The 21,452-nt window shown below is 37.9% G+C and overlaps 1 protein-coding gene across 9 annotated transcripts in view; it reads right to left on the reverse strand.

Moving 5' to 3' along the window:
- RBFOX1 (RNA binding fox-1 homolog 1) overlaps positions 1-21,452 on the reverse strand; it is a 425,562-nt gene that overhangs the window by 118,740 nt on the left and 285,370 nt on the right. For 8 of the 9 annotated variants that reach the window (XM_077827769.1, XM_077827765.1, XM_077827773.1 and 5 more), the window contains exons 3-7: positions 20,371-20,514; positions 17,077-17,130; positions 11,459-11,551; positions 9,720-9,780; positions 3,198-3,251 (exon numbers count right to left, since the gene is read on the reverse strand). In XM_077827769.1, coding sequence (XP_077683895.1) covers positions 3,198-3,251; positions 9,720-9,780; positions 11,459-11,551; positions 17,077-17,130; positions 20,371-20,514 — 406 coding nt within the window. The remainder of the gene's footprint in view (positions 1-3,197; positions 3,252-9,719; positions 9,781-11,458; positions 11,552-17,076; positions 17,131-20,370; positions 20,515-21,452) is intronic. The other variant, XM_077827774.1, reaches the window with a different exon arrangement.

Raw genomic sequence — 21,452 nt, forward strand, 5'->3', positions numbered from 1 at the left:
ATGTGCAGTTTAAAAAAAATTGCCTGTATGTATGAATGGAATAAAATTTTAGATAAAAATAAAAAAAAAACAAAGTGTCTTGATAAGAGCTTTTTCGGATGTGGTAGGCAACATGTCATAATTCATAAAACTAAATTAATACTGTTCTAATGGTAATTAAAGCTTCTCATTAAGAGGGGCAAACACCTCCCTGTGTTGGCAGTAAAAATGCACTTGGGACTTGAAGAGGTTATACACAAAAATCAATAACCTGCCATTTTATAATTAAAAGACAAAATAAATGTTAGGGAAATGTCCACTAAATTAGGAAAATTACCTTTAGGAGAGATTGAAAATATTGATTTTAATTTACAAAAATATGTGAACTCTTCATGCCCTAGTCTGTGAGACAATTAGAAGCCAGGTTGTTAATTCTGCATAAGCTTGAGAAAAATCAATAATTGCACTATGAGAATATTATGATATTTGTCATTAACACAAAGTCATTTATATAAAACGACTAATGATTCTGACTTCCTAATTCATGCAGGTTCAGGGTTGGTTGGCTAAATACATAAACCAGATCAATGTCACATTCTCTATTTTGACTTATAGACACACACAAAACTGGGAAATAAATCCTGCCTATGCTTAGAGTAGAGCTAAAATAACTTAATTCCATTGAATTAAATTAAGAATTAAGCTAGGAATTAAGCTATTTAAATACCTTTACACATTTCAGTACTATTTTAATACCACAATGGTGCACCCCACCAATACATCACTTTAATGCTTATTAACACACTATAGACCAAATTCTGCTCTTGATGTGCCCAGGCAGCTTCCTTTGACTTCAATATGCGTATTTAAAATTGCTCTTGTTCAACATGTTTGTTTTCCCCGAAAAAATGTTTGACTGTTGCTGTCTACTCATTTATATATATATATATATATATATATTACAGCATTTGCTGGCAGTAATCATTTTAGTGACAGCTATGTATCTTCTTTTGAGATGAAACACTCTATTTCTGGTCTTAGCTCAAAGTTAGTTTTCAAAGAATATGAACTAAACATGTCCTGCAATGTTTTAGTTAGCTGAGCGAGTAGTAGTAGTATCTACTTTTTTGGTTTAGAAAAAAAATAAAAAAGCTTGTTGGTAACTCATATACATACAAAACCCATGTAAAAACAGACACATGGAAAGATAGGGATAGAGCTACTTAAAACTAGTTTAGTATAAGATTCATGTATGGCTTAGGGGCCTACAAAAGACTTACATGATTTCAGTACCAACTGGAATCTTTTAAATACACAGTGTCTGCTTGCCTTTTGCAGTTCAACTACTCACTTTCAACAGATAATCTCTTCAAAATGGCAGTCAGCTGTGTTCTGAGGGCCTGATTCAAAGTCAACGGAGAGACTAACTTCAGTGGGCTTTAGACCAGGCCTTAACTGGAGTTTAAGTGTTATTATGATTGCTAGGCGTCCAGTTTTCAACCAGAACGCCCGGTCAAAAAGTGACCCACGTGGCTCTGGTTGGCACCGCCGACTGGGCTGTTAAAAGTCCAGTCGGTGGCGCAACGTGGGTCCAGAGCTAAGGCAGGCTCCCTACGTGCCCTAGCTCCATGTGTTTCCCAGAAGTGGCTGCCAGGTCCCTGCAGTCCCTAGACGCACGGGCAGCCAGGAAGGCTCTGTGCGCTGCCCCTACCCCCCGCGAACCGTGGCCAGTGAGAGCTGCGGAAGTGGTGCCTGTGGGTGCAAGGGCAGCATGTGGAGCCTCCCTGGCCACCCATGCATCTAGGAGCTGCAGGGACCTGGTGGCTGCTTCCCAGGAGCTGCAGTAAGCGCCATTGGGACCTCCCCCCCCCGAACCCTCTCCCACATTCCAGCACCCTGCCCCAGCCCGGAGCCCCTTCCTTCACCCCAAACCCCACCCCAGAGTCCACACCTGCAACGAGAGCCCTCACCCCCTCCTGCACCACAAACCCCTCATCCCCAGCCCCCCCCCAGTGCCTGCACCCCCAGATGGGAGTATTCATCCTCTCCCACACCGCAACTCCCTGTCCCAGTCCGGTGAAAGTGAGTGAGGGTAGGGAAGAGCAAGCGATGGAGGGAGGTGAGATGAAGGGGCCTCGGAGAAGGAGCAGGGCAGGGCTGTTCGGTTTTGTGCAATTAGAAAGTTGTCAATCCTAAGTGTTATGGTTTCACAGCACTTTTTATAGATGTTACTGATTATGGCCCAATTCTGCATTCAGATGGATGCAGGCACAATCCCATTGACTCCAATGAGATCGGAGCCCATGTACTCCAGGGCAGAACTTGGCCACGCTGTAGATTCGATAGATAAAAGGTGGTTTCCACAGGTATAACACTAACAAGATTTAAGTTATTTTTAGGATTAGATGCACCTTTTGGAATCTGTAATTTTCAGATAAATACACTTGCACATATTAATCTGTACTTCTACTTGCAAAGAAATTGTCAAAGAATATATTAAGATATTCCATTTGCTAAAGGCTTTTTCCACTCTAACCGGAAAAAAATTGTTTATGCACAAGTAAAACACTGAATCTGAAAAGTTAAATAATTCCCTCATGCCAGCTGGCCCAAAATAAATGAAGTATCAGTTTAAAATGGCACGCATTCTCAGTTTGGGGGGGATCTCATCCTACACTGGAGGTGGGTTAGACTTCATGAACAAATAGGTGTGTTCCCTTTTAACTGCTATGATACTAAATAACTTAAATAATGGAGTAACACCCAGTCAAGATCCCAGAGTCAATTGTCATTTTCCCAAATAGGTCTAAAATTGCATATACAAAAAATTTACAAACAAAACATTGAAAAAAAACTTTAAAACTAATACTTAAAAGAAATAAAATGATTATGGTTATATTTTCCTGTTTTACTATTAAGTATTAGTCTAAACTACTCCTTAGGCAAAAGTGAATGTGCTTATATATAGTCTATATATTAGTGTGCATTTCACAGAGAATTATTATTATCTATTATGTAATATTAAATAACAGTCATATACTTGAATGTATTGTAAGGGTAGATTTTAATTTGCTCAGGTTATTGGTAAAAACCTTCATTATAAACTTTTTAATGATCGGCAGGCAATGTGAAATAAATGAACTCATACTCAAAACACTTTGTACACTTTCAACAACAACAAAACAAGATAAAACTAACAAGTATAGTGGTACTCTTACCTGCATAGAATTCTGGACTATAAACTGCACCGACAACTGGATTTAATTTCCAGCCTACAGCAAAAAAACAAAACAACAACAGAAAAAGGATCGAGTAAATATTATAATAATAAATACTATTAATAAATATTAAATTTCTATAAAGAAAATGGGAGTATGAAGCTGTTATTTCAGGATCCTGTAGTTTTAGTGGAAGTTGTATGTAGATATGTAAGTTTGATCACAGTATTTATATATTGAAGAAATTATTGAACTGTTTATCTTTAAATATGCAGTGGTCTGGCTATGTCACCATGAAATATAAATGGTGAGAACTGAGGATTGTATAAAATATTGGCTTTTTTTCCCTGGAGTGGTGGTTATATTTTGTGAATGCTAATGCTCATAAAACACAGACTGGTAAGCATTGGCTCAAGACAGTAAACAGTGCATTGTAGGCAGAAGCCACTTAAGCTTCCCCACACAGCTTTCCTACAACACTTCAATCCGGAGATGTGAGAACATATCTATTTCAAGCCTTGCCTCAGCAAAGACTGACAATTATTGAAAAAGCGTGACAAGCTATGTGAAACGTTCCCCATCACACTCCCATCTTCTCCTGAGTTAACAGGTGCCCACTGAAAGCGATCTTTCACTTGGGACATGAGATGACTTGGATCCCAGGTTTTCAGAGGCAGCGGAAAAAGGGAAGAAACCCTAAAAAATCTGTATGCACAGAGTGGTATTTCATATTTGTATAAGATATTTCATCTGAAAATCCTGTACTTAAAAACTATGATCCTGATCCTGCATCACTGGAGTCAAACACAGATTTGCCATTGTTTTGATTTTTAAGCAGGAGTGGGGCCTATATATAGTGTGAGGAATGTGCGAATTATCTGTGTTAATTTTTATTAATGTTACTGATAGCTAGATAGACTGCTAGATAATTATACGTCTCTATATAATTGTGGTTATTTTACTGATGCATAAAAGGTGACTAAGAGTTAAATCCTGCAATAAGCCAAAGCAATGGTTGTAAACACAATGCAATTCCCTGCTGCTCATATAGATAATACAGGGAAGCCACCATTTCCAGACTGCTTCAGATGTCCTCTGGAGAAATCCATAAACTAATTAAAACCAGGGTCAGGGTCCCAGGTCAGACAAAGGTAGTTTGAATTGGATAAAATAAGACAAGCATGCACACAGACTTGTGGGAGGTGGAGCTGTCCAAGGGGCAGCAGTTGCAGGAGGCATCCTGACTCACCCAACCTCAGTGCTTGAGGGGTTGGGAGGTAAGGGGGCGTGCCTGAGTTAATCAGAAGTCTGAATTAACCTGTCAAGGAAAGGTTAAGTTTTGGCTAAGGCATTATGCATTTAGGCTTTTGATATTTTTAACTTGTTCTCTCTCCTTGCAATGTTCTATGGATAAATAATTCATACTCTGTTTTGAACACAGCGTGTACTAGCTGATCACTGCTCCTGGAAAGGATTCCATAGCAGAGATGAAATCTTGCTGGACCTGCTGGAGATAAATATGTTTGGGCGAGATGGAGATAAATATGGTTGGTAAACAGGGAGTGCTGTAGCTCGGTGATCCAGTTTAAAAGTGGGGTGAACCACAGGGTTCCACTCTCAGAGAAGTAAATGCAAACTGCACTTGAAACAAGTGCCCTCACACTTGAAAGGAGTGCCAACAGAGAGACTTAATGAGAGATCACAAGTGCAGCTCATCCCTGAACTATAACATATTGGAATCCCCTTCATCTATCACTGAAATGTAGCCATCTCTGGCATGAGACTCAATAAGTGTTTTTTTCAGAAAACAGCAACTCATCAATGTCAGAGCCCAAGTGATGAGTGTTCTTCTATAAAAACAATTCATTGATAAGATAAAATGGATAGCGAAGAACAATACTATATGTAATCTACACTTCAGGAGCAAATAACATATGCCTTAAATATCCAGAATGTAATTACCTAAGTTGGAAATTGGTCGAGCCATGGTGACTTATTAATTTTTTCTTGTGAATTTTCATGAACACCTTGGTTTTAAAAGTGCTACTGAAGGGTATTTTGACCCTAACCCCAACCCTAAGTTTTCTCCTTGGAGATCCCTGACTAGTGCAGTCCAAAAGATGTGTGATTTGAGTGAATTTCAGATCCTTCAGTCTCTGCTGTCAAAGGGGATGACACATATTGCTCAGCTTTGAACTAACACGAATGGGCACTCAATTTGTCCAAGAGAAAAAAATATCCTGGTAGATGCAGATGGATGCTAACAGCTGAAAGTCACGACCATATTTCATTTCCTTCCCATTCCGATGGCTGTACCATTGAACTTTTTGTAGCTAAGACAGGAAAGACTTCATTCATCATGAAAATAACAACCATTAAACTTTACTTTATCTTGTCAATGAAGTACGTACTGGCCCATAACTGTGTGGGTTAATCAAGCATGATAGGAGCAAGGAACTGTCAAAGAACCCCGGTTTAGCAGTTGGATGAGGCAAATTCTCCCCAGTGGGTGCAGTTTGATGCATTTTCCTTATTGTCACAACACTAATCTCCCCCTCATGTTGAAACTCTAAAAGCTGCAACTGTGAAAAAATAAATCTATATAGTCATCCAAAGAAATATAGGTTAAGTGCACTGTAGGGAGCAATCATATACTGTAGAAAGCTATCCTGCTTTGGCAGGAAGATGGACATAACATCAAAGGACATTTTCCACTTCTAAGGCCAGATATGCTAGTGTGGTGCATCTGCTTTGCTCCATGTTGCCAGTAGACTCTGGCTGTATAGTTGGCATAACTAGCCATGAAAGGATCACCCCATTGTAAGGGAAAGGAGGACTTGTGGCACCTTAGAGACTAAGGTGCCACAAGTCCTCCTTTTCTTTTTGCGGATACAGACTGACACGGGGCTGCTACTCTGAAACCTCCCATTGTAAAAGGATACCCTACTGGCATAGAGGTTCTTACAAGACCTTTCCTCTTTGCTGTTTGCATACTGGGCATGGCTGGAGGAAAGGGGTATGGCAAGGATACCCCTTCATTGAGCTTATGTTTGGCTGTGGTTTCAGATTCTTAGGAACTAGCTCAGCATACCGAAGTGCCAGTATCAAGGCAATGCAAAGGTGAGTTTTGCAGCACCTCTCTATATCCCTTTCCCGACTTGTGCTTGTGTTCCTTGGTCTCACAGTTGAAGTCCCAACTCTAATACCACTTATGCAAGCCTGTGTGCCCTATAAGCCCGTAGGTTTCAGTCTCATGCCTTAAATTATAAAATGAACATTAGACTGAAGAATAAACCTTCCTGGATTTAAATATGGGACACGATAGGCGACAGAATCTAAAGATGTCTGAAAGTCACTTTGCCAGTCTAGTGCATGTTCCTTACTCACAGGCAGCTAACTCACAATTAAAAAGCAGCTATATTTCCAAAAGAAATGACAAGCACAAGGTAAGTAACAAAAATCCATCTATCTGCTAGCATAAACTTGCATGACTAGTGGTGGTAGCAATTACACGGCCAGGGCTTCCACATGTCCGCCCAGTAGGGTTGCCAACCGTCTAATCGCACAAATCCAAAGACCCTTGGCCCATCTCCTACCCTGCCCCTTTCCTGAGATCATGCCCCTGTCCCACCCCTTCTCTGAGGCCCTGCCCCCTGCTCACTCCATCCCCCCCCCACTCACTTTCACCAGGCTGGGGCAGGGGGTTGCGGTGCAGGAGGGGATGTGGGATGTAGGCTCTACGAGGGAGTTTGGGTGTGGGAGGGGATGAGGGGTCATGCTCTGGGAGGGAGTTTGGGTGCTGGAGGGGGTGAGGGCTCTGGGAGGGAGTTTGGGTGCAGGAGGGGGTGTGGGGTGCAGGCTCTGGGTGGGAGTTTGGGCGCTGGAGGGGGTCCAGGGTGTGGGCTCTTGGAGGGAGTTTGGGCGCTGGAGGGGGTCCAGGGTGTGGGCTCTTGGAGGGAGTTTGGTTGTGGGGTGAGTTTGGGGGTAGGGGTGCAGAGGCTCAGGGGGTCGGCGCTTACCTCAGGCGGCTCCTGAAAGTGACTGGCACAGCTCTCTGGTAGCGGCTCCTAGGAGGCGGCCCCAGGGGGTCTCCGTGTGCCACTACCCGCAGGCGCCACCCCCGCAGCTCCCATTGGCCACAGTTCCCAGCCAATGGGAGCTGCAGAGTCGGCGCTTGGGGCAGGGGCAGCGCATGGAGACCCCCTCCCCAAGGGCCGCAGGGATGTGCTTTCTGATTCCAGGAGCAGTGCGGAGTAGAGAGAGGGTGGGCAGGAAGTCTGCCTTAGCCCTGCTGTGCTGCCGGCGGCCCTTTTAAATTGCCCATGGCAATTGCCCCCACCCCCGTTGGCGGGCCTGTGTGTGATACTTTGAACAAGCACTACAAACCTAGGTCATTACATGGGCTTACATGTCTGATTGCTGATTTTTCGCAACCGGAGAAAAGATTAAAAATGAAGAACACAAGACAAGAAGTTCAAGAGAAAGCTTCAAATTATGTGGGAAATGCTTTTATCAACACAATTTTCACCTTCCTCTGCAGTGTGGGGCACGGGTCACTTGCTGGAGGATTCTCTGCACCTTGAAGTCTTTAAACCACGATTTGAGGACTTCAGTAGCTCAGACATAAGTTAGGGGTTTGTTACAGGAGTCGCTGGATGAGATTCCGTGCCCTGCATTGTGCAGGAGGTCAGACTAGATGATCATAATGGTCCCTTCTGACCTTAAAGTCAATGATTCTATGATTTCAAGAATCTTCATTTCAGATGTAAAAAAATGACAATACTAAAAAGCAAGGTAACACCTACTCTGTGTGACACTGAAGTAAACTTGTCCCTAAAACACCGATGACATTCATAAGAAGACTGAGCTTCCTTTTCAAGCATCATCATCCCTGAGGTTGGATTTGATATTTGATGCTTAATAGAGAAAACCCTGTTCTTTAACCTTTGTAGCAAGATTAATTTAAATATGCGCAAAATCATTTATAACAAACCTTCTTTTATTCCCTCTGTCATACAACATATTGAACAAAAGAGTGAAATCTTCACATGTATATAAAATATTCCAACTTACTGTTAGAGCAAAATGTTATTGTATGACCCAGTCAAGCCTTGTGCCTGTCTGGTTTGATTCACTGGGCTGACATTTTATACAAAAATCAGCAACAATGAAGGAAGCTTTCCATTTTCATCACTTGGCAGACACATATTCGTATGAATAAGAAAGAAAGAAAGAAAGAAAAGTTTCTAGAAGAGCCTGAGGACTTTCAGACTAGTCTTTCCCAGATTATTATAAATAGGTCAATAATTGTATGTCAAATTGAGAACAGTTATTTTATTTTTATTGTGGTGGGGGTGGCGGAAGTCTGACATGCTTATTAAAAAATTAACAAACACCTCACTTCTGTTTGCCCCACTTTTTAGCAAAATCTCAAGAATGAGCTCTCAAACGTGGAAAATAAGTTCCATGAGATTTCAGCACTTAAGAGTGTCTCAGCCAACTGTGGCAACCTGCCTTTTTTGATTATACGTGTTCAGTTTTCTTTTGTATTTTTTGGTGGGCAAATAGGAACAAAGATATTAGTTTGGAAAGCAAATGGCTATAGCAAAAGTATCCAAGCCAAACAGAACAAATAATTATTGTCAGTAAATCCATTTCTGTACTAATTTTTGTAGTTGAAAGGTGTTAATGATTAGAAATAATTCACAGAAAATAATCTTTTTTGGCAAAACTGCTGAATTAAGCACTGGAAAAGGGATTTGGGCGGGGGGAAATCTCTTTGAAAAGCATTGCCCAGAACATCCCTCCCCACATTTCTACAGATGACTCTTCTGTCATTAGTCTACAATATTGTACCCATTGTTAAATCAACAGCAAGGACATCATGTTTAGGTGATTTCCTAATTAGATTCCTGTATAGAAAAAGGGGAACCATAAAACAATTATAATTTGCTTTCTCTTCTCAACAAATTGTGGAACAGACAACAGAAACAATCCTGAAGTAAGCTGTATTATGATAATACCAAAGAGCAGCTCATGCTTGATAGAGGGAGCATCCTTCTGACCTTCCCCCCGACTCCATCATCCAGGGCACAATTGTCCCTATGATTAGTTCATTCATTGCTATACTAACACTGCACAAAGCCAGAAGAGAATAATCAATTCCTAGCCGTATATTCTCTGGTACATGCAGCATCAGTTTACATATTGCTACTATAGTTCATTATTTAGGTTCTGATTCTGCAACTCGTTGCATGCAAATGGAATGCTATGCCTACAAGGAGCCACATCGAAGTCAACAGACCTCTGTCCGAGTGCATCAGTTTGCCCAACCATAGCCCTCAATCCTGCAATGAACTCTGTGAGGATGGCCTCATAAGACCCTATAAAGGCCACAGAACCGTCATTAGGACTGCATGCTTTTGCAGGAGTCCACCCACAGGGAGCAGCTTGCAACATTAGGGCTTACATGCATTCTGGTATTTGACAGTAAAAGAAAGGATCAAAAGCTCACACACTTACCATTCGTATAAGGGTTGACTGTCTTTTTATTTGTCATTACACGTGCTGTCGCGTTATTTACCTATGCACATAGAAAATTAAATTAGTAAATGTTATAGAGAGAGTCTGTGGTACTATTAAATGCATGCATTATTACTGCTATTAGTCATATAAAAATAAAATGCAATTTTAATTTTTAAAAGGCAGTAGGTGCATAACAAAATCATATTATATATAATTACATTTACTTTCATAACCATTTAAATTTACAAATCATTTCAATAAAGCAACATCATATCATTTAAACTTTAATAAAGACACATTAAAAGCAAATTAAAAAGATACTGCATAATTTAAGATTTAAGTGCATGCTTGTATTCCATGATAACACTGAAACAATAAATATTTCAAAACAGAAAAAAATATATTTTATATGAAGGAACATGCAGTGGAGTAGAGGGGGAAGAGACAAGGTACAAGGAAACAAATAAAATGTCAAAAAAAGGGACAAACGAATTTTAGCAGTGTGCAACATAACCCTTTAGAAGAGAAGTACCATTGGAAAAGCAACATCTAGCATTCAACACTTGGAACAAGAGCCTTTTTCATTGCAAGAATTAACAAAATCATTCAAGCTTTAAAATCACAGCTAACAAAAGGATAAAAAGAGGGTGCATTATTTAACACAATATGGAGTTAACAATCTGAGTAAGATGTGCACGAAGTCATATCCTCAATCCAATCAGTGCCTCCCAGGCTTGCTTAAAACGTACACTCAATTACAGGCGTACCAATATAGAAAAAAATATAGCATCAAGAAAACTTAATACAACAAGTCAAAAAAATTCACGTGGTATATCAGCGCTAAATACGTGAAACGGCAGATGGACTTCTCCACTTACCATTCAGCACCATCGCCAGCATGGGTATGTATACAGTTACCATGGTTACTGAGAGTTTGGTGAGGGCCCTAAGCGCTACCGTCGAAGGGGGAAAATGAAAAGGCAAAATATGCAACATCTTACTCAAAAGACGACAGCATTTTCAACTGGTAATTTTTCTTTCTCTCTCTTTTTTTTTTTATTCTAACAAATACGACTCTGAGGCAGTGTTGAAGGGGACCCAGTGGTACCAAAAACATTTGGGTTTGTTTTTTGATGGGGCTGGATGGGTCAGGCCAACCAGGAAAACCAGCCTGGTGGTTACTCTGAAATGAAACTTTCAAACAGACTGATATTGTTGTTGTTCTTTTGTTTTACTTTTGTCTCTTTTTATATTTTTGGATGCTATAATCTCCCAATCTGAGTTATTTTGAAAGCCACTGTGGATCCCACATCAACCCGGCATCAAAAAGAAAAAAACCCGACCTTTTGTTTGTTTTTGTTTTGTCTGTCTCACAGTTTTGTTTTAGTTTTTGATTTTTTTTGTTTATTTTTTTTGGAATTTACTGCACCCATTGATTTACAAAACATAGAAAATAATAACTTCAAAATAGTAAAGCTTTTATTTTGTCTCATTTCTGTCATCCACCTTAGAGCAATAATGATAATAATAATAATAATAATAATCACAAAAGAAATAATAATAAAAAAACCCAAGTAAGGCCAGATTATCTCTTTATATATAAATATATATATATAAACAATGGGAAGGGGAAAGGGGAGCACACAAAAGACACCAATGATGCATCTGAAACAACAAATGAGAGTGAAGCAGACATTTATAAAAAAGATGAAAAGGAAAATATTTTGAACATGCACCTCGATTTTACGGCCCTCTACCACGGTGCCGTGTAATTTCTCCCTCGCCCTGTCCGCATCAGCACTATTTTCGAAAGTTACGAAACCAAATCCCTGCATGCAGGAGGGAGAAGGGGGGAAAACAACATGCACATTATTATTTCAGTCAATGACCACTTGTTTGCTTATGTTCTCTCGCTTTAATTTAATATTTTCTTGTTCTTGCTTCATTTCTGTAACATGCAAATTAGAAAAATTATAATCATACTGAGATGTGCAATAAATAAGCGACAAATGTGAACAAGTTTTTTTTTCTCTTTCATCAGTTAGATAACACCCCCTGAAGAATTCAAAGAATGATACCAAAGATACCTTTCTCAATGTCACTACAGAGGAAAATAAATCTAACAAAAAATGAAATCAAAATCAAATTTACAGTGTTTTCACATAGAAAAAATGAAATAATGAGAAAAGAAAGTGGACCACTTTTTAATGACATGCAGATAGTATCAACAAAATAAAAAAAACATGGGCACAAAATTCAACACTGAATGCCAATATACTCTAAAACATTGCCTACTTAGTCATGCTGTTGTGATTGTAAGAAACATTTTTCCCATGCAACACTAGGGTTATTTAAACTTTTGTCAAACTGTATAGCCTTTACTTATTTAAAAAACAAACAAAAAAAAAGAAAAAAGAAAAGAAAAAAGAAAAGAAAAGAAAACCACCAACAAAAGTGGTACTTTTATAACTAAGCATAAACGTTCCAGTTTTCAAAAGATCAAACAAAATCACATGATGTGAATAGAAAGAAACTTCGATAAAGTAATAAAAATGCAAACATTTTGAATAAGTTTAACTGCTTCATATCGGCATTATTTTTGACATATAGTACATGCAACTGAGACTGTTTACTTTACCTACTCCCATGTTAGTGGGATAGGGTTATGCAACTTTGAAATATTATCATGAAAAAAACTAACCACTAAATACTTCAACACCAAAGGAAGACACGTGTATGTCTTTTCTGCTGCATATTAGTTATTTGACTATTCTAAGCACTTAACATTCTTATATTAGACTAAACAAAGACTTCCAATCTTGCAAGCATTCTTTTTTTGTTGTGCTAAAGCAGATAAATATGATTTTAAAATTGGAAAAATTAAAATGCTTCATCTACCACTGAAGTTGCTAAAATAACTTTTAAAATGACATTTCAGTATTTAAAAAACAAAAGAAACATTTATATATCATGATCAGAAAATGTACTCCAACCCTTTGAAACAATTCAAATACAGCATTGTCAGTGCTATGCTTTTGCATGTCGCCTTCAATAATTTAAGGCCAATTATCCCAACAGAAAAGCATTAACCAAGCTCCGTGTTTCAAATCAACAAGCATGTGCAAAACATACACCATCCTTTGTTAAGGACTGTTCCCATTCCAAGTTTTTCTGCTGTATGTAAAAGAAATCCTGCCCCAGCCACACACAATTTTCAGGATCGCTTTTATCCTCATTCACAAAGTATTCTCAGCACAACTTTTTTTATGCAGTGCTCATCTTTATTAGGCCTGATCTACACCTAAAAATTAGATCAATATAATTGTCTCTCAGGGGTGTGACATAGTTAGGTCAACCTAACTCATACTGTAGATGCAGCTAGTTAACATCTCTTGGAGAGGTGGATTAACTACATTGACGGGAATAAACATTCCATCAATATAAGACGTGTCTACACTATGGCACTATAGTAGACAGTGGCAGCACTGTAGCTGTGACGCTGTAGCATAGACATGCCCTTAGGCACCTCAAGCAAGAGACGTCATACTTCCACACACCTCTGCCCCTGCCCAGTTCCCCACCGTGTTAATAAAACATGACGTAAACCGTGAAGGACAAACTTTATAAAGTCAATCTTGATATAAAAATATGTATCTATAATTCTGCTAACTAAAGTTGCATCCACTTCCTCAACCAGGGTAACATTATTTCCGAGTGAAACACAGAGTCTCTGTGGCAACATTGCTTCTATGCATAATTTAGCCATCTTCTCTGCCTGGTCCAGTCCATTGTTTAATTTTGCAGTCTGTCAAAGTCTATCCAACCCAGTAACTTCTTTCCAGCAATCTAACCTATCATCACTTGCCCTGTATTAGTAAAACGGGTCTACGGATTAGGAAAGGGGAATGGCAGAATGTTAAGATTTTAGGGGGGTGGGGAAGGAGTGTTTATATTCAACACGTAAAAACACTTTTAGCTAAACAGGAACAAACACAAACCATTCAGAATATCATACGCACAAAGCCAAAATAGTGAATTAATTTGTGAAAAAACATTAAGAAACTATTAGAAATTACCTTTTAAAAGTGGAGATTGGTATTCCTTTTATCTATTCAAGCCATAGATTTATCTATGCTTGTGCATTATGTAGGGAAGTGTGTGTATAGCATTAATGTATGGGTGCAATTTTCCATCCTCCTCTAATTAATACTCAGACAACATGCTGGCTACTTTCAACTGCTATTTGCCCACCCATTAAACCTCCCATGTTGTAATAGCTCTGTAAGCAAACTCTTAAATTCAAGTGCTACTTGAGAGAATGCCTTAGCAGAACCTTATCACTGCAGCCACTGAACCAGTGACCTAAAGTTCACATATAGTGTAAGTTACTCTAATATTGTGTAACTGTTTGTTCACCTCCCTCCTCTAAGCAGAACAACTATCTTCCCTGACTGGCAAGAACTGAAAATTTGGTATGAGTTCTTGGACTGTTAATTATGACCCAGAATTCTAAAACCAAACAGTCTCCTGAGTAAGCCCATTCACTCGTAGCACCAGTGTGCATTCCAGATTTTTTTTAAATACTGGGAATAAAAGAAACACCCAAAATAAAATATCAAAGAAAAAAGCACCTTTAATTAATATTAAGATGGAGCTACAAGCTAACTAAAGACAAAAAATCCAAACATTTAGGAATGTGCGGCAGCTGTCATTTTGAATTCCTTACATTTTTTCTTATGCATTAACATTACTTAAACAAAGCTTTTATATAAGTTTTTACACTCATATTTTAATTTACAGAAACTTTATCGGATAATAACTTTTATTCATCAGATGCATAGAGCACGCTCTCACTCTCTCTCTGACACACACACGCTTTTACATATCTCTATGTACATTCCACACTCAGCATAACAGCAACTAAAAAAATATTTATTATTGTACTAATCCATAATATGAGCTGTCAAGTGCTCAGATTCATTAAAGGACAATGGGGGGGGGGGAAACACCACCACCTCTATTTGACCATTAACCAAGTTTTAAATGGCAATGGATAGTCTTGTTTTTGATTGAGGAGATGGTTGGGAGGTTTTTTTGTTTCTTTGTTTGTTTGTTTTGAAGGGCTAACGGGCCTTACTTATATTATGAACAAATGAGCACATACATGTTTTTAAAATGTAAAATCATTAAATAATTTATAAATATAGAAAAATGGTGTTCATTGTTGTTAGTGTACTTTTACATCTCTAGAGTAAAATCTTACCTCAGCAGCTCTGCAATCATCCCTAAAGGACAAAACCAATTTGCAGCAGCTGTGAACAGTTACTGAAACCCAGAGCTTCAACAGATTAGTTAAGGAAGCATGTTCAAAGTTAAAATGCCAGAGCAATGTTACAATGACTCTGGTTCTGACTCATGTAAACTGAATTGCCCTCACAGGATTGGAGTTGGAAACTTGTGAGTTCCCTCTGCTTGCCTTCTCTGAGCTTATGTTTCCACTATATAGCTAAGCACATAGACTGGGGGGGGCGGGGGCAGTTTGAAAATTGCTTTGGAGGCAAATTGCTATTCTCTGTTTATCTGCATTAGTACTCATGTTTTCTGGTTTGAATTGTTTCATGTAAACTTCAATTTACAGCAGTACCGATGCTCAATTCCTGTCTAAATGCAAAAGGTGATTTGATGTGCTTGTTAACCGCATTACTGGCATCTATTCTTTTCATCACTGACAGAGAGGGTGCTGAGGAAAGTGAGCCTTGTGAGACCCTCTCTAAGAGCTGTTTTTATAGTGTAGGACAGTGGGAGGTTTGCACGGCACAGATGCCAACCCCTAGTGTAGACATACTGCACCAGTGTAAAAGCTGACTTGAGCTGGTGCAGCATTCATCCAATAAGGTTCTGCACTGGTGCAGAGATATATTGGTACAAAAAAAGTCCAATGTATAAAAGCCCTTAGGATGAGAGGGTAAATACACTGACCATACCCATTCAAGCCTCGAACTTACTCCTGGAACCACGAAACAAAGATGCCTATGGTGCTGTTTGTTCTGAAATTTTAAATCTATCTGCTATGAACAAGTCTTAGACAACCAATTTCTTTCACAAAGACTTCTGAACAGCCATCAGATAAGTATAACAGATTTCAGCCACGACCAACTTGAGCCCAATCTGAACTGGCAACCTAAAGTTAAAAGGCCCTGCTTTCCTGTATTGGCTTAAAATCACCAAACTTTTGAATCATACCGTTCCCCAGTATCTTTGTTGTTTTACAAAATTGGCAGTAAATGTTCTAACTGGGTGAGGGGGATATCAGTTTATGAATGACAAAGCAACTCAAACATTGGAATATAAGGCATATGATGATTGCATCATTTTATATGGAAGAAAAGATGACCATTTTAAATTTAGAATTGAAAATGCTGACACATTAGGAGATTGATTAGCAGAAAGATTATAATGCATCTGACATACTGAAAGATGAAAAGGCTTCCATCATTAATACTGAATCATATGTAGGAGGGGAAGAATTATTACAAGTCGAATATATAGGGGGACAAAGATTAGAATGAGTCTGACATCAGGGGAGGAGAGTTACCATGAATATGACGCAAACACATAAAATTATAGTGCAGCTGATATGGGTAAGATTTACTGGGGAAATGACTGTTGTTTTGCACCATTTAATGTAAATTATCTAAGCATAACAATCTTATTTTTTTATTTCTTAAGTACCCAATAAATTAGGCTATAAATTTAAAGCAAAGTAATTTTCAGGAGAACTAAAATAAATTTACAATACAGTACATTGTCTTTATCAGTAAAAATACTAAAATAAATTGTATTCAAAGGGTTGGTGCACTGAAGTTTTTAACTAACCAGGAAAACATCTGCACATCAATAATCTGGAATAATCACATATTTTATTGAGTAATTACTCAATAGGATATTAGATTATATTACCAACTGTCATTTCAATAGCAAAAAATACCTATTCTAGCAAATGATCTGCTTATTTTTCTGCAAACATGACTCATTTTATAAAATGAGCAAGGTAATTATCACTGAAGGATAAAGAATCAGCCTAGACAATATATGATTATATTTAAAAGCAGAAAGCAAACTTCCCATTGAACTTTGACAGTTTGTAGTAATTATAATTTTTCCTTTCAAAGGATTTAAAATGTGTCCACTGAATTTCTTGCTGTTTGGGAAATTGACAAAAGGCTTCAAAAGGTGTTTCCATTCAAGTGGATTTTTAAGATGCATTTATTACACTAGTGCAGTTGTTTTCTCTTAATCTTATCAAATACTAAAAATCAATTAACTGATTCTTCCGGTGAATTAAACCGCTTACCTTTGAGCCTCGCTCATTAAAAATAATTTCAACATCTAAGATTTTACCAAATTGCTGAAAAGAAATAGAAAAGTCACATGAACATAAGAAAATCTGAGAACATAATAACAGAACTGTAGCAAAGATATTTCATAGTATTAGAAGATTTAGTACCTCATATATATATATAAAGATATTAAATTACAGGCCAGCCAAGCAATAAAAAAATGACAAACTGAAAGAGCAGCTGAATTAAATGCATGTTGTGATGAGCCCGATACACAGCTAAAACTGTACCACTACCATTCTGCATAATCAAGAACAGCAATTAAAATATAGTAGCACCTGCTGACTGTGAACCACATTATGGTTAAACTCATATCACAGTGACGTTAAAGAGAAAAGTTGGTGAGGTAGTATCTTCTATTGGACCAACTTTTGTTGGTAAGAAAGAAGTTTGTGAGCATACACAGAGCTCTTCTTCAGGTGAGATGACCTGAAAAAGAGCTCTGTATGAGCTTAAAAGCTTGTCTTTCTCACCGTAAGAGGTTGGTCCAATAAAAGACATTACCTCACCCACTTTGTTTCTCTAATACCCTGGGACCAATATGGCTACAACAACACTGCATATCACAGTGAAGTGAAAGTCCCAACATTTTACATACTTTTCAATGGCTTTTCAGTCCTCTTATAATGATGTTTCAGTATAGGTGAGATCCCACTGTGCAACTCCCCTTAGAGTGCAGCAATCACCACCCACCAGATAGGTATTAAATGTTGCATTTAAAAGTGATTATCACCTCCCACTCTGCCCCAGAGGAATGTTAGCCCCTTGGTCTTGTTCCAGTTGCTCCCAGTGGAATGAAGAGGAATAAGGACATATTTGCTACAGCTACTTCTGGCTGTGAGTAAAGATACAAGGTGAAATCCTGGCTTTATTTAAAAATCAAATGGGAATTCTGTTATTGATTTCAGTGGAGCCAGGATTTCACCCATATCTTCTAAAAGGATACCCCACCACTTCCAATGCCCCCTCAAAGAACATAAAGAAAGACACTTCCACCAGTGCTGAGTTTTTCCCAAACAAGCCCTGTCCTACCTTAGTGAAACTCTACTGAATGGGAAGGTTACTTGTGCGTAGCAATAAACCCTACATCCTATAATAATAATTACTATTATCATAGCCCTAGGCACTGTTCAAACATGCAAAAAGGCACAGGTTCTGTCCCAAAGAAAAAAGTTTCACTATACCTGCTTTGGGAAAGGGAATGAATGCTAACCCTGAGCAGGATTTAGTATAGATAAGTCAGAACATTTTTTGACGTGGCACATTTTATGATGTGACACTTTCTAGTACATCACTCAATGTGTCATATTCTGCTATTTCATGTGTCACTAATGTGTCATGTGAAACAGTGTAACTCTGGTGAGGCAATGTCAGTGACAAACAATATACTATAATGGAAAAACAAAATAATGCAGGCAGAAGCAGAATAACCTAGTGAGTGTATAATATACTACAGAAATTAGACTCTACTCCAGTCTACTAAGTACCTTAAGATATGTTAATCACATCCATGGCAAGAAAGATTAAAACATCATTTTATTGCTTTAACTTTTTAGAAAAATCAGCACACACTTGTTATCCTTTGCCTTGAGCCTTCCCCCCCCCCCACCCCGGTTACATTTATCCTCCAAGTAACAAATGCGTTAACCACTATTGTTAGCTTATAAGCAGACAATTGTTTAATGTTTAAACTATAATTCGTGTACATATAAAGCTGGGTGAAGTTGGACAAACAAAACCCAAACTAGTAAACAAGCCTGCTCTCCTCAACTCATGCTCCTAAAAAGAAATCATGTTCATAACAGGATCAAGATGCAAAGGATGGTTTCAATATCAGGCTTCATTTCAGAAACTTCACTATAATTCGCAAGGATAGGAATTTGAATTTCCCACCAGTTCAGAAACTCAGATTTCTCTGCACAGGTTGGTTTAATACTGAACAACTGAAAAACTGAGTTTGTCTCAGCTTGCAAGTGGGAGGCTTAATGCAGCTATTGCTCCAATAGCGTTTCTGTTACCAAGTCATACGGAAGCTGGGGAATTCCTGTCATCTTCCAATTTGGAAGTAAGACTTATTTGAGTTTTCTGAATCCTAAAAACTTGGAATGCAAAACACAAATTAACTTTAGTTTGTTTACAGTTGGATTTTAACACCCACAAAACAACTCTTGCATTTTGTGCATTTAGAAACAGAATCTACCTGTTTTCTGAGTAGTTTTATTTAAATTTAATTTTAACTGATTAAAGTACATTTATCCTAGGAAGTTCTCATACATCATCAGATTCGTTACAATTTTGTGCTCTGAAATGTATGGCATCAGAAACACCTTTGTATTTGGTGGGGGGAGAGTTGCTAGGGCAATTCCGATAGGTTTATGTGAAAATATCCCTTTTTCCTACTATCATGTCAGGATTCAGTTCTTAGTACATATTTAAGTAGATACTTCTTCTGCTCCATAAGACGGTTAAAAAAAACAACAACTAGAAGATAAATTCATTATAATATATAATGAATTTAAGTCAATTACTCGACATATTTCGTGTCTTCTTGACTTTTAATGGGACTCTGTTATTAAGTGGGACTCTATCATATATTAAATAAAACTCATACATGATATAAGTGTGTGTGTGTACATACATCTAGTATATATTCATACTCACATAAAATAGCTGCAGGTTCAAAATCTAATACAATATGCTACTCCGACATAAGAGTATCTGTGAGTTATTTATGTTTTTTAAAATGATATGAATAGGTGCAAAAAAAGCAGGTCCAGACTGGAGTATCATCTGGCCATGTCTAATTCTTTGTGAAAGGAGGTTAATAATAATGCAGTTGTAGGCCAAGTAATGCCTATTTTTTACTGCTATGCTTTTAAAGATCCACAACCACAGGTGTGGAATTCAAGATGAACAGAAGACTTCACAAGGGAGTATGTAAGTGTGCAATAAGTTAAGCCAGTATTAATTACTTGCTTTCTTAGAGTACAAAAATATATGATATTCTGGAGATCTGCCATCACATTATAGCTCTGTAGAGTACATATAGCATTGTTTCTCCTTACAAGTAGGATAAGCAAGTCAGGCAATTAGTTATGAGTAAAGGGGCGGGGGGAAGGGTCTTCCAATGGAAAGCATTATATGATCTTAACTTTAGGTATTGCTGCTAGCTCCACCTATAATGTAAAGGTAATGCTTCTTTTAAAATGTGACAATAATAAGCATGCAAACAAAAATAGAGTACTTACCCCAAACATTTGTCTGAGATCTGGATCTCGAAATCTGAAGGGTATATTTGAGACATGCAGCCGTTTCGGCTGCGATTTGTTTTCTGTGTTTTCAGAGGATTGTGTCTGTTGCTGGCCGTCAGTCTGTGCTGCATCATCTGTCTGCTAAAAGAATTAAAGCAAAATAAAGTAAAACATGCTCTAAGTATTGCTCTAGTTGTAGATATAAAAATAGTGGTGGGTTTAACTCTCAGGCAAGGCACACAACTGAAAAAGAAAGAAGGAATCATTCAAACAATGAAGTAAAAGAAAATCTGAAGTTAGAGATGTGGAATATCTATTCATTCACCTAGTCCATTGTTACATCTATTTCAGCAACATAGAACTTGGAAAGAAACAAGCAATATGTGGAAGAAGAATATAAACAATTATGTTACATTTATAAATGTTTCTAAATAAATGAAGAATAAATATTTAGCTCTGAATTATAACATTGTGGAAACACCTTTAGCCTCCATTGGAAACTGAAGCGTCATGGGCAGAAAACAGCCTAGTAGTAATAGCACATTATAAACTATCATGTAAGAGTAGAATCTGGACCTTCATGTAGAGGCCAATAAGGACTTTCACTCAACTCCAGGAGGACGGAAACACATCACGCCATACTGGCCATTTCATAAGCAGTTAATGTGCTTTAGAGGGTAACTTTATCTGGAGGAACAGTCACCATTACTGAAAAGGCCTTGAATGTTCAAGGAAACAGAAGTACTATTAGAGGCAATGTAACAAGTTTCAAGAATGCCCAAGATAAAGATGAAACCCAGAAATTAACTTTTGAAGAGTTTCACATAGGAACAAGAACATGTAGCGTTCATCAATGGCATTTCTATGGGAATTCTGTACTGCAGATTTTAAATGATGTCTTACATTCGGATTACATCACAGCTGAAGTTTGCTTCCGTTTAAAAAACCCAATTAGGAATTAAACATTATTATTAAAACACATTGAATTATTAATAGCATTATATCATTCATCTGAAAATTAAAATTTATCATCTTTAGTCAAACAATACTTTGGAGAAATCTCTGTGCTGGTTTCTTTG

Source organism: Eretmochelys imbricata, chromosome 10 (genome assembly GCF_965152235.1).
Source record: "Eretmochelys imbricata isolate rEreImb1 chromosome 10, rEreImb1.hap1, whole genome shotgun sequence".
Lineage (NCBI taxonomy): Eukaryota > Metazoa > Chordata > Testudines > Cheloniidae > Eretmochelys > Eretmochelys imbricata.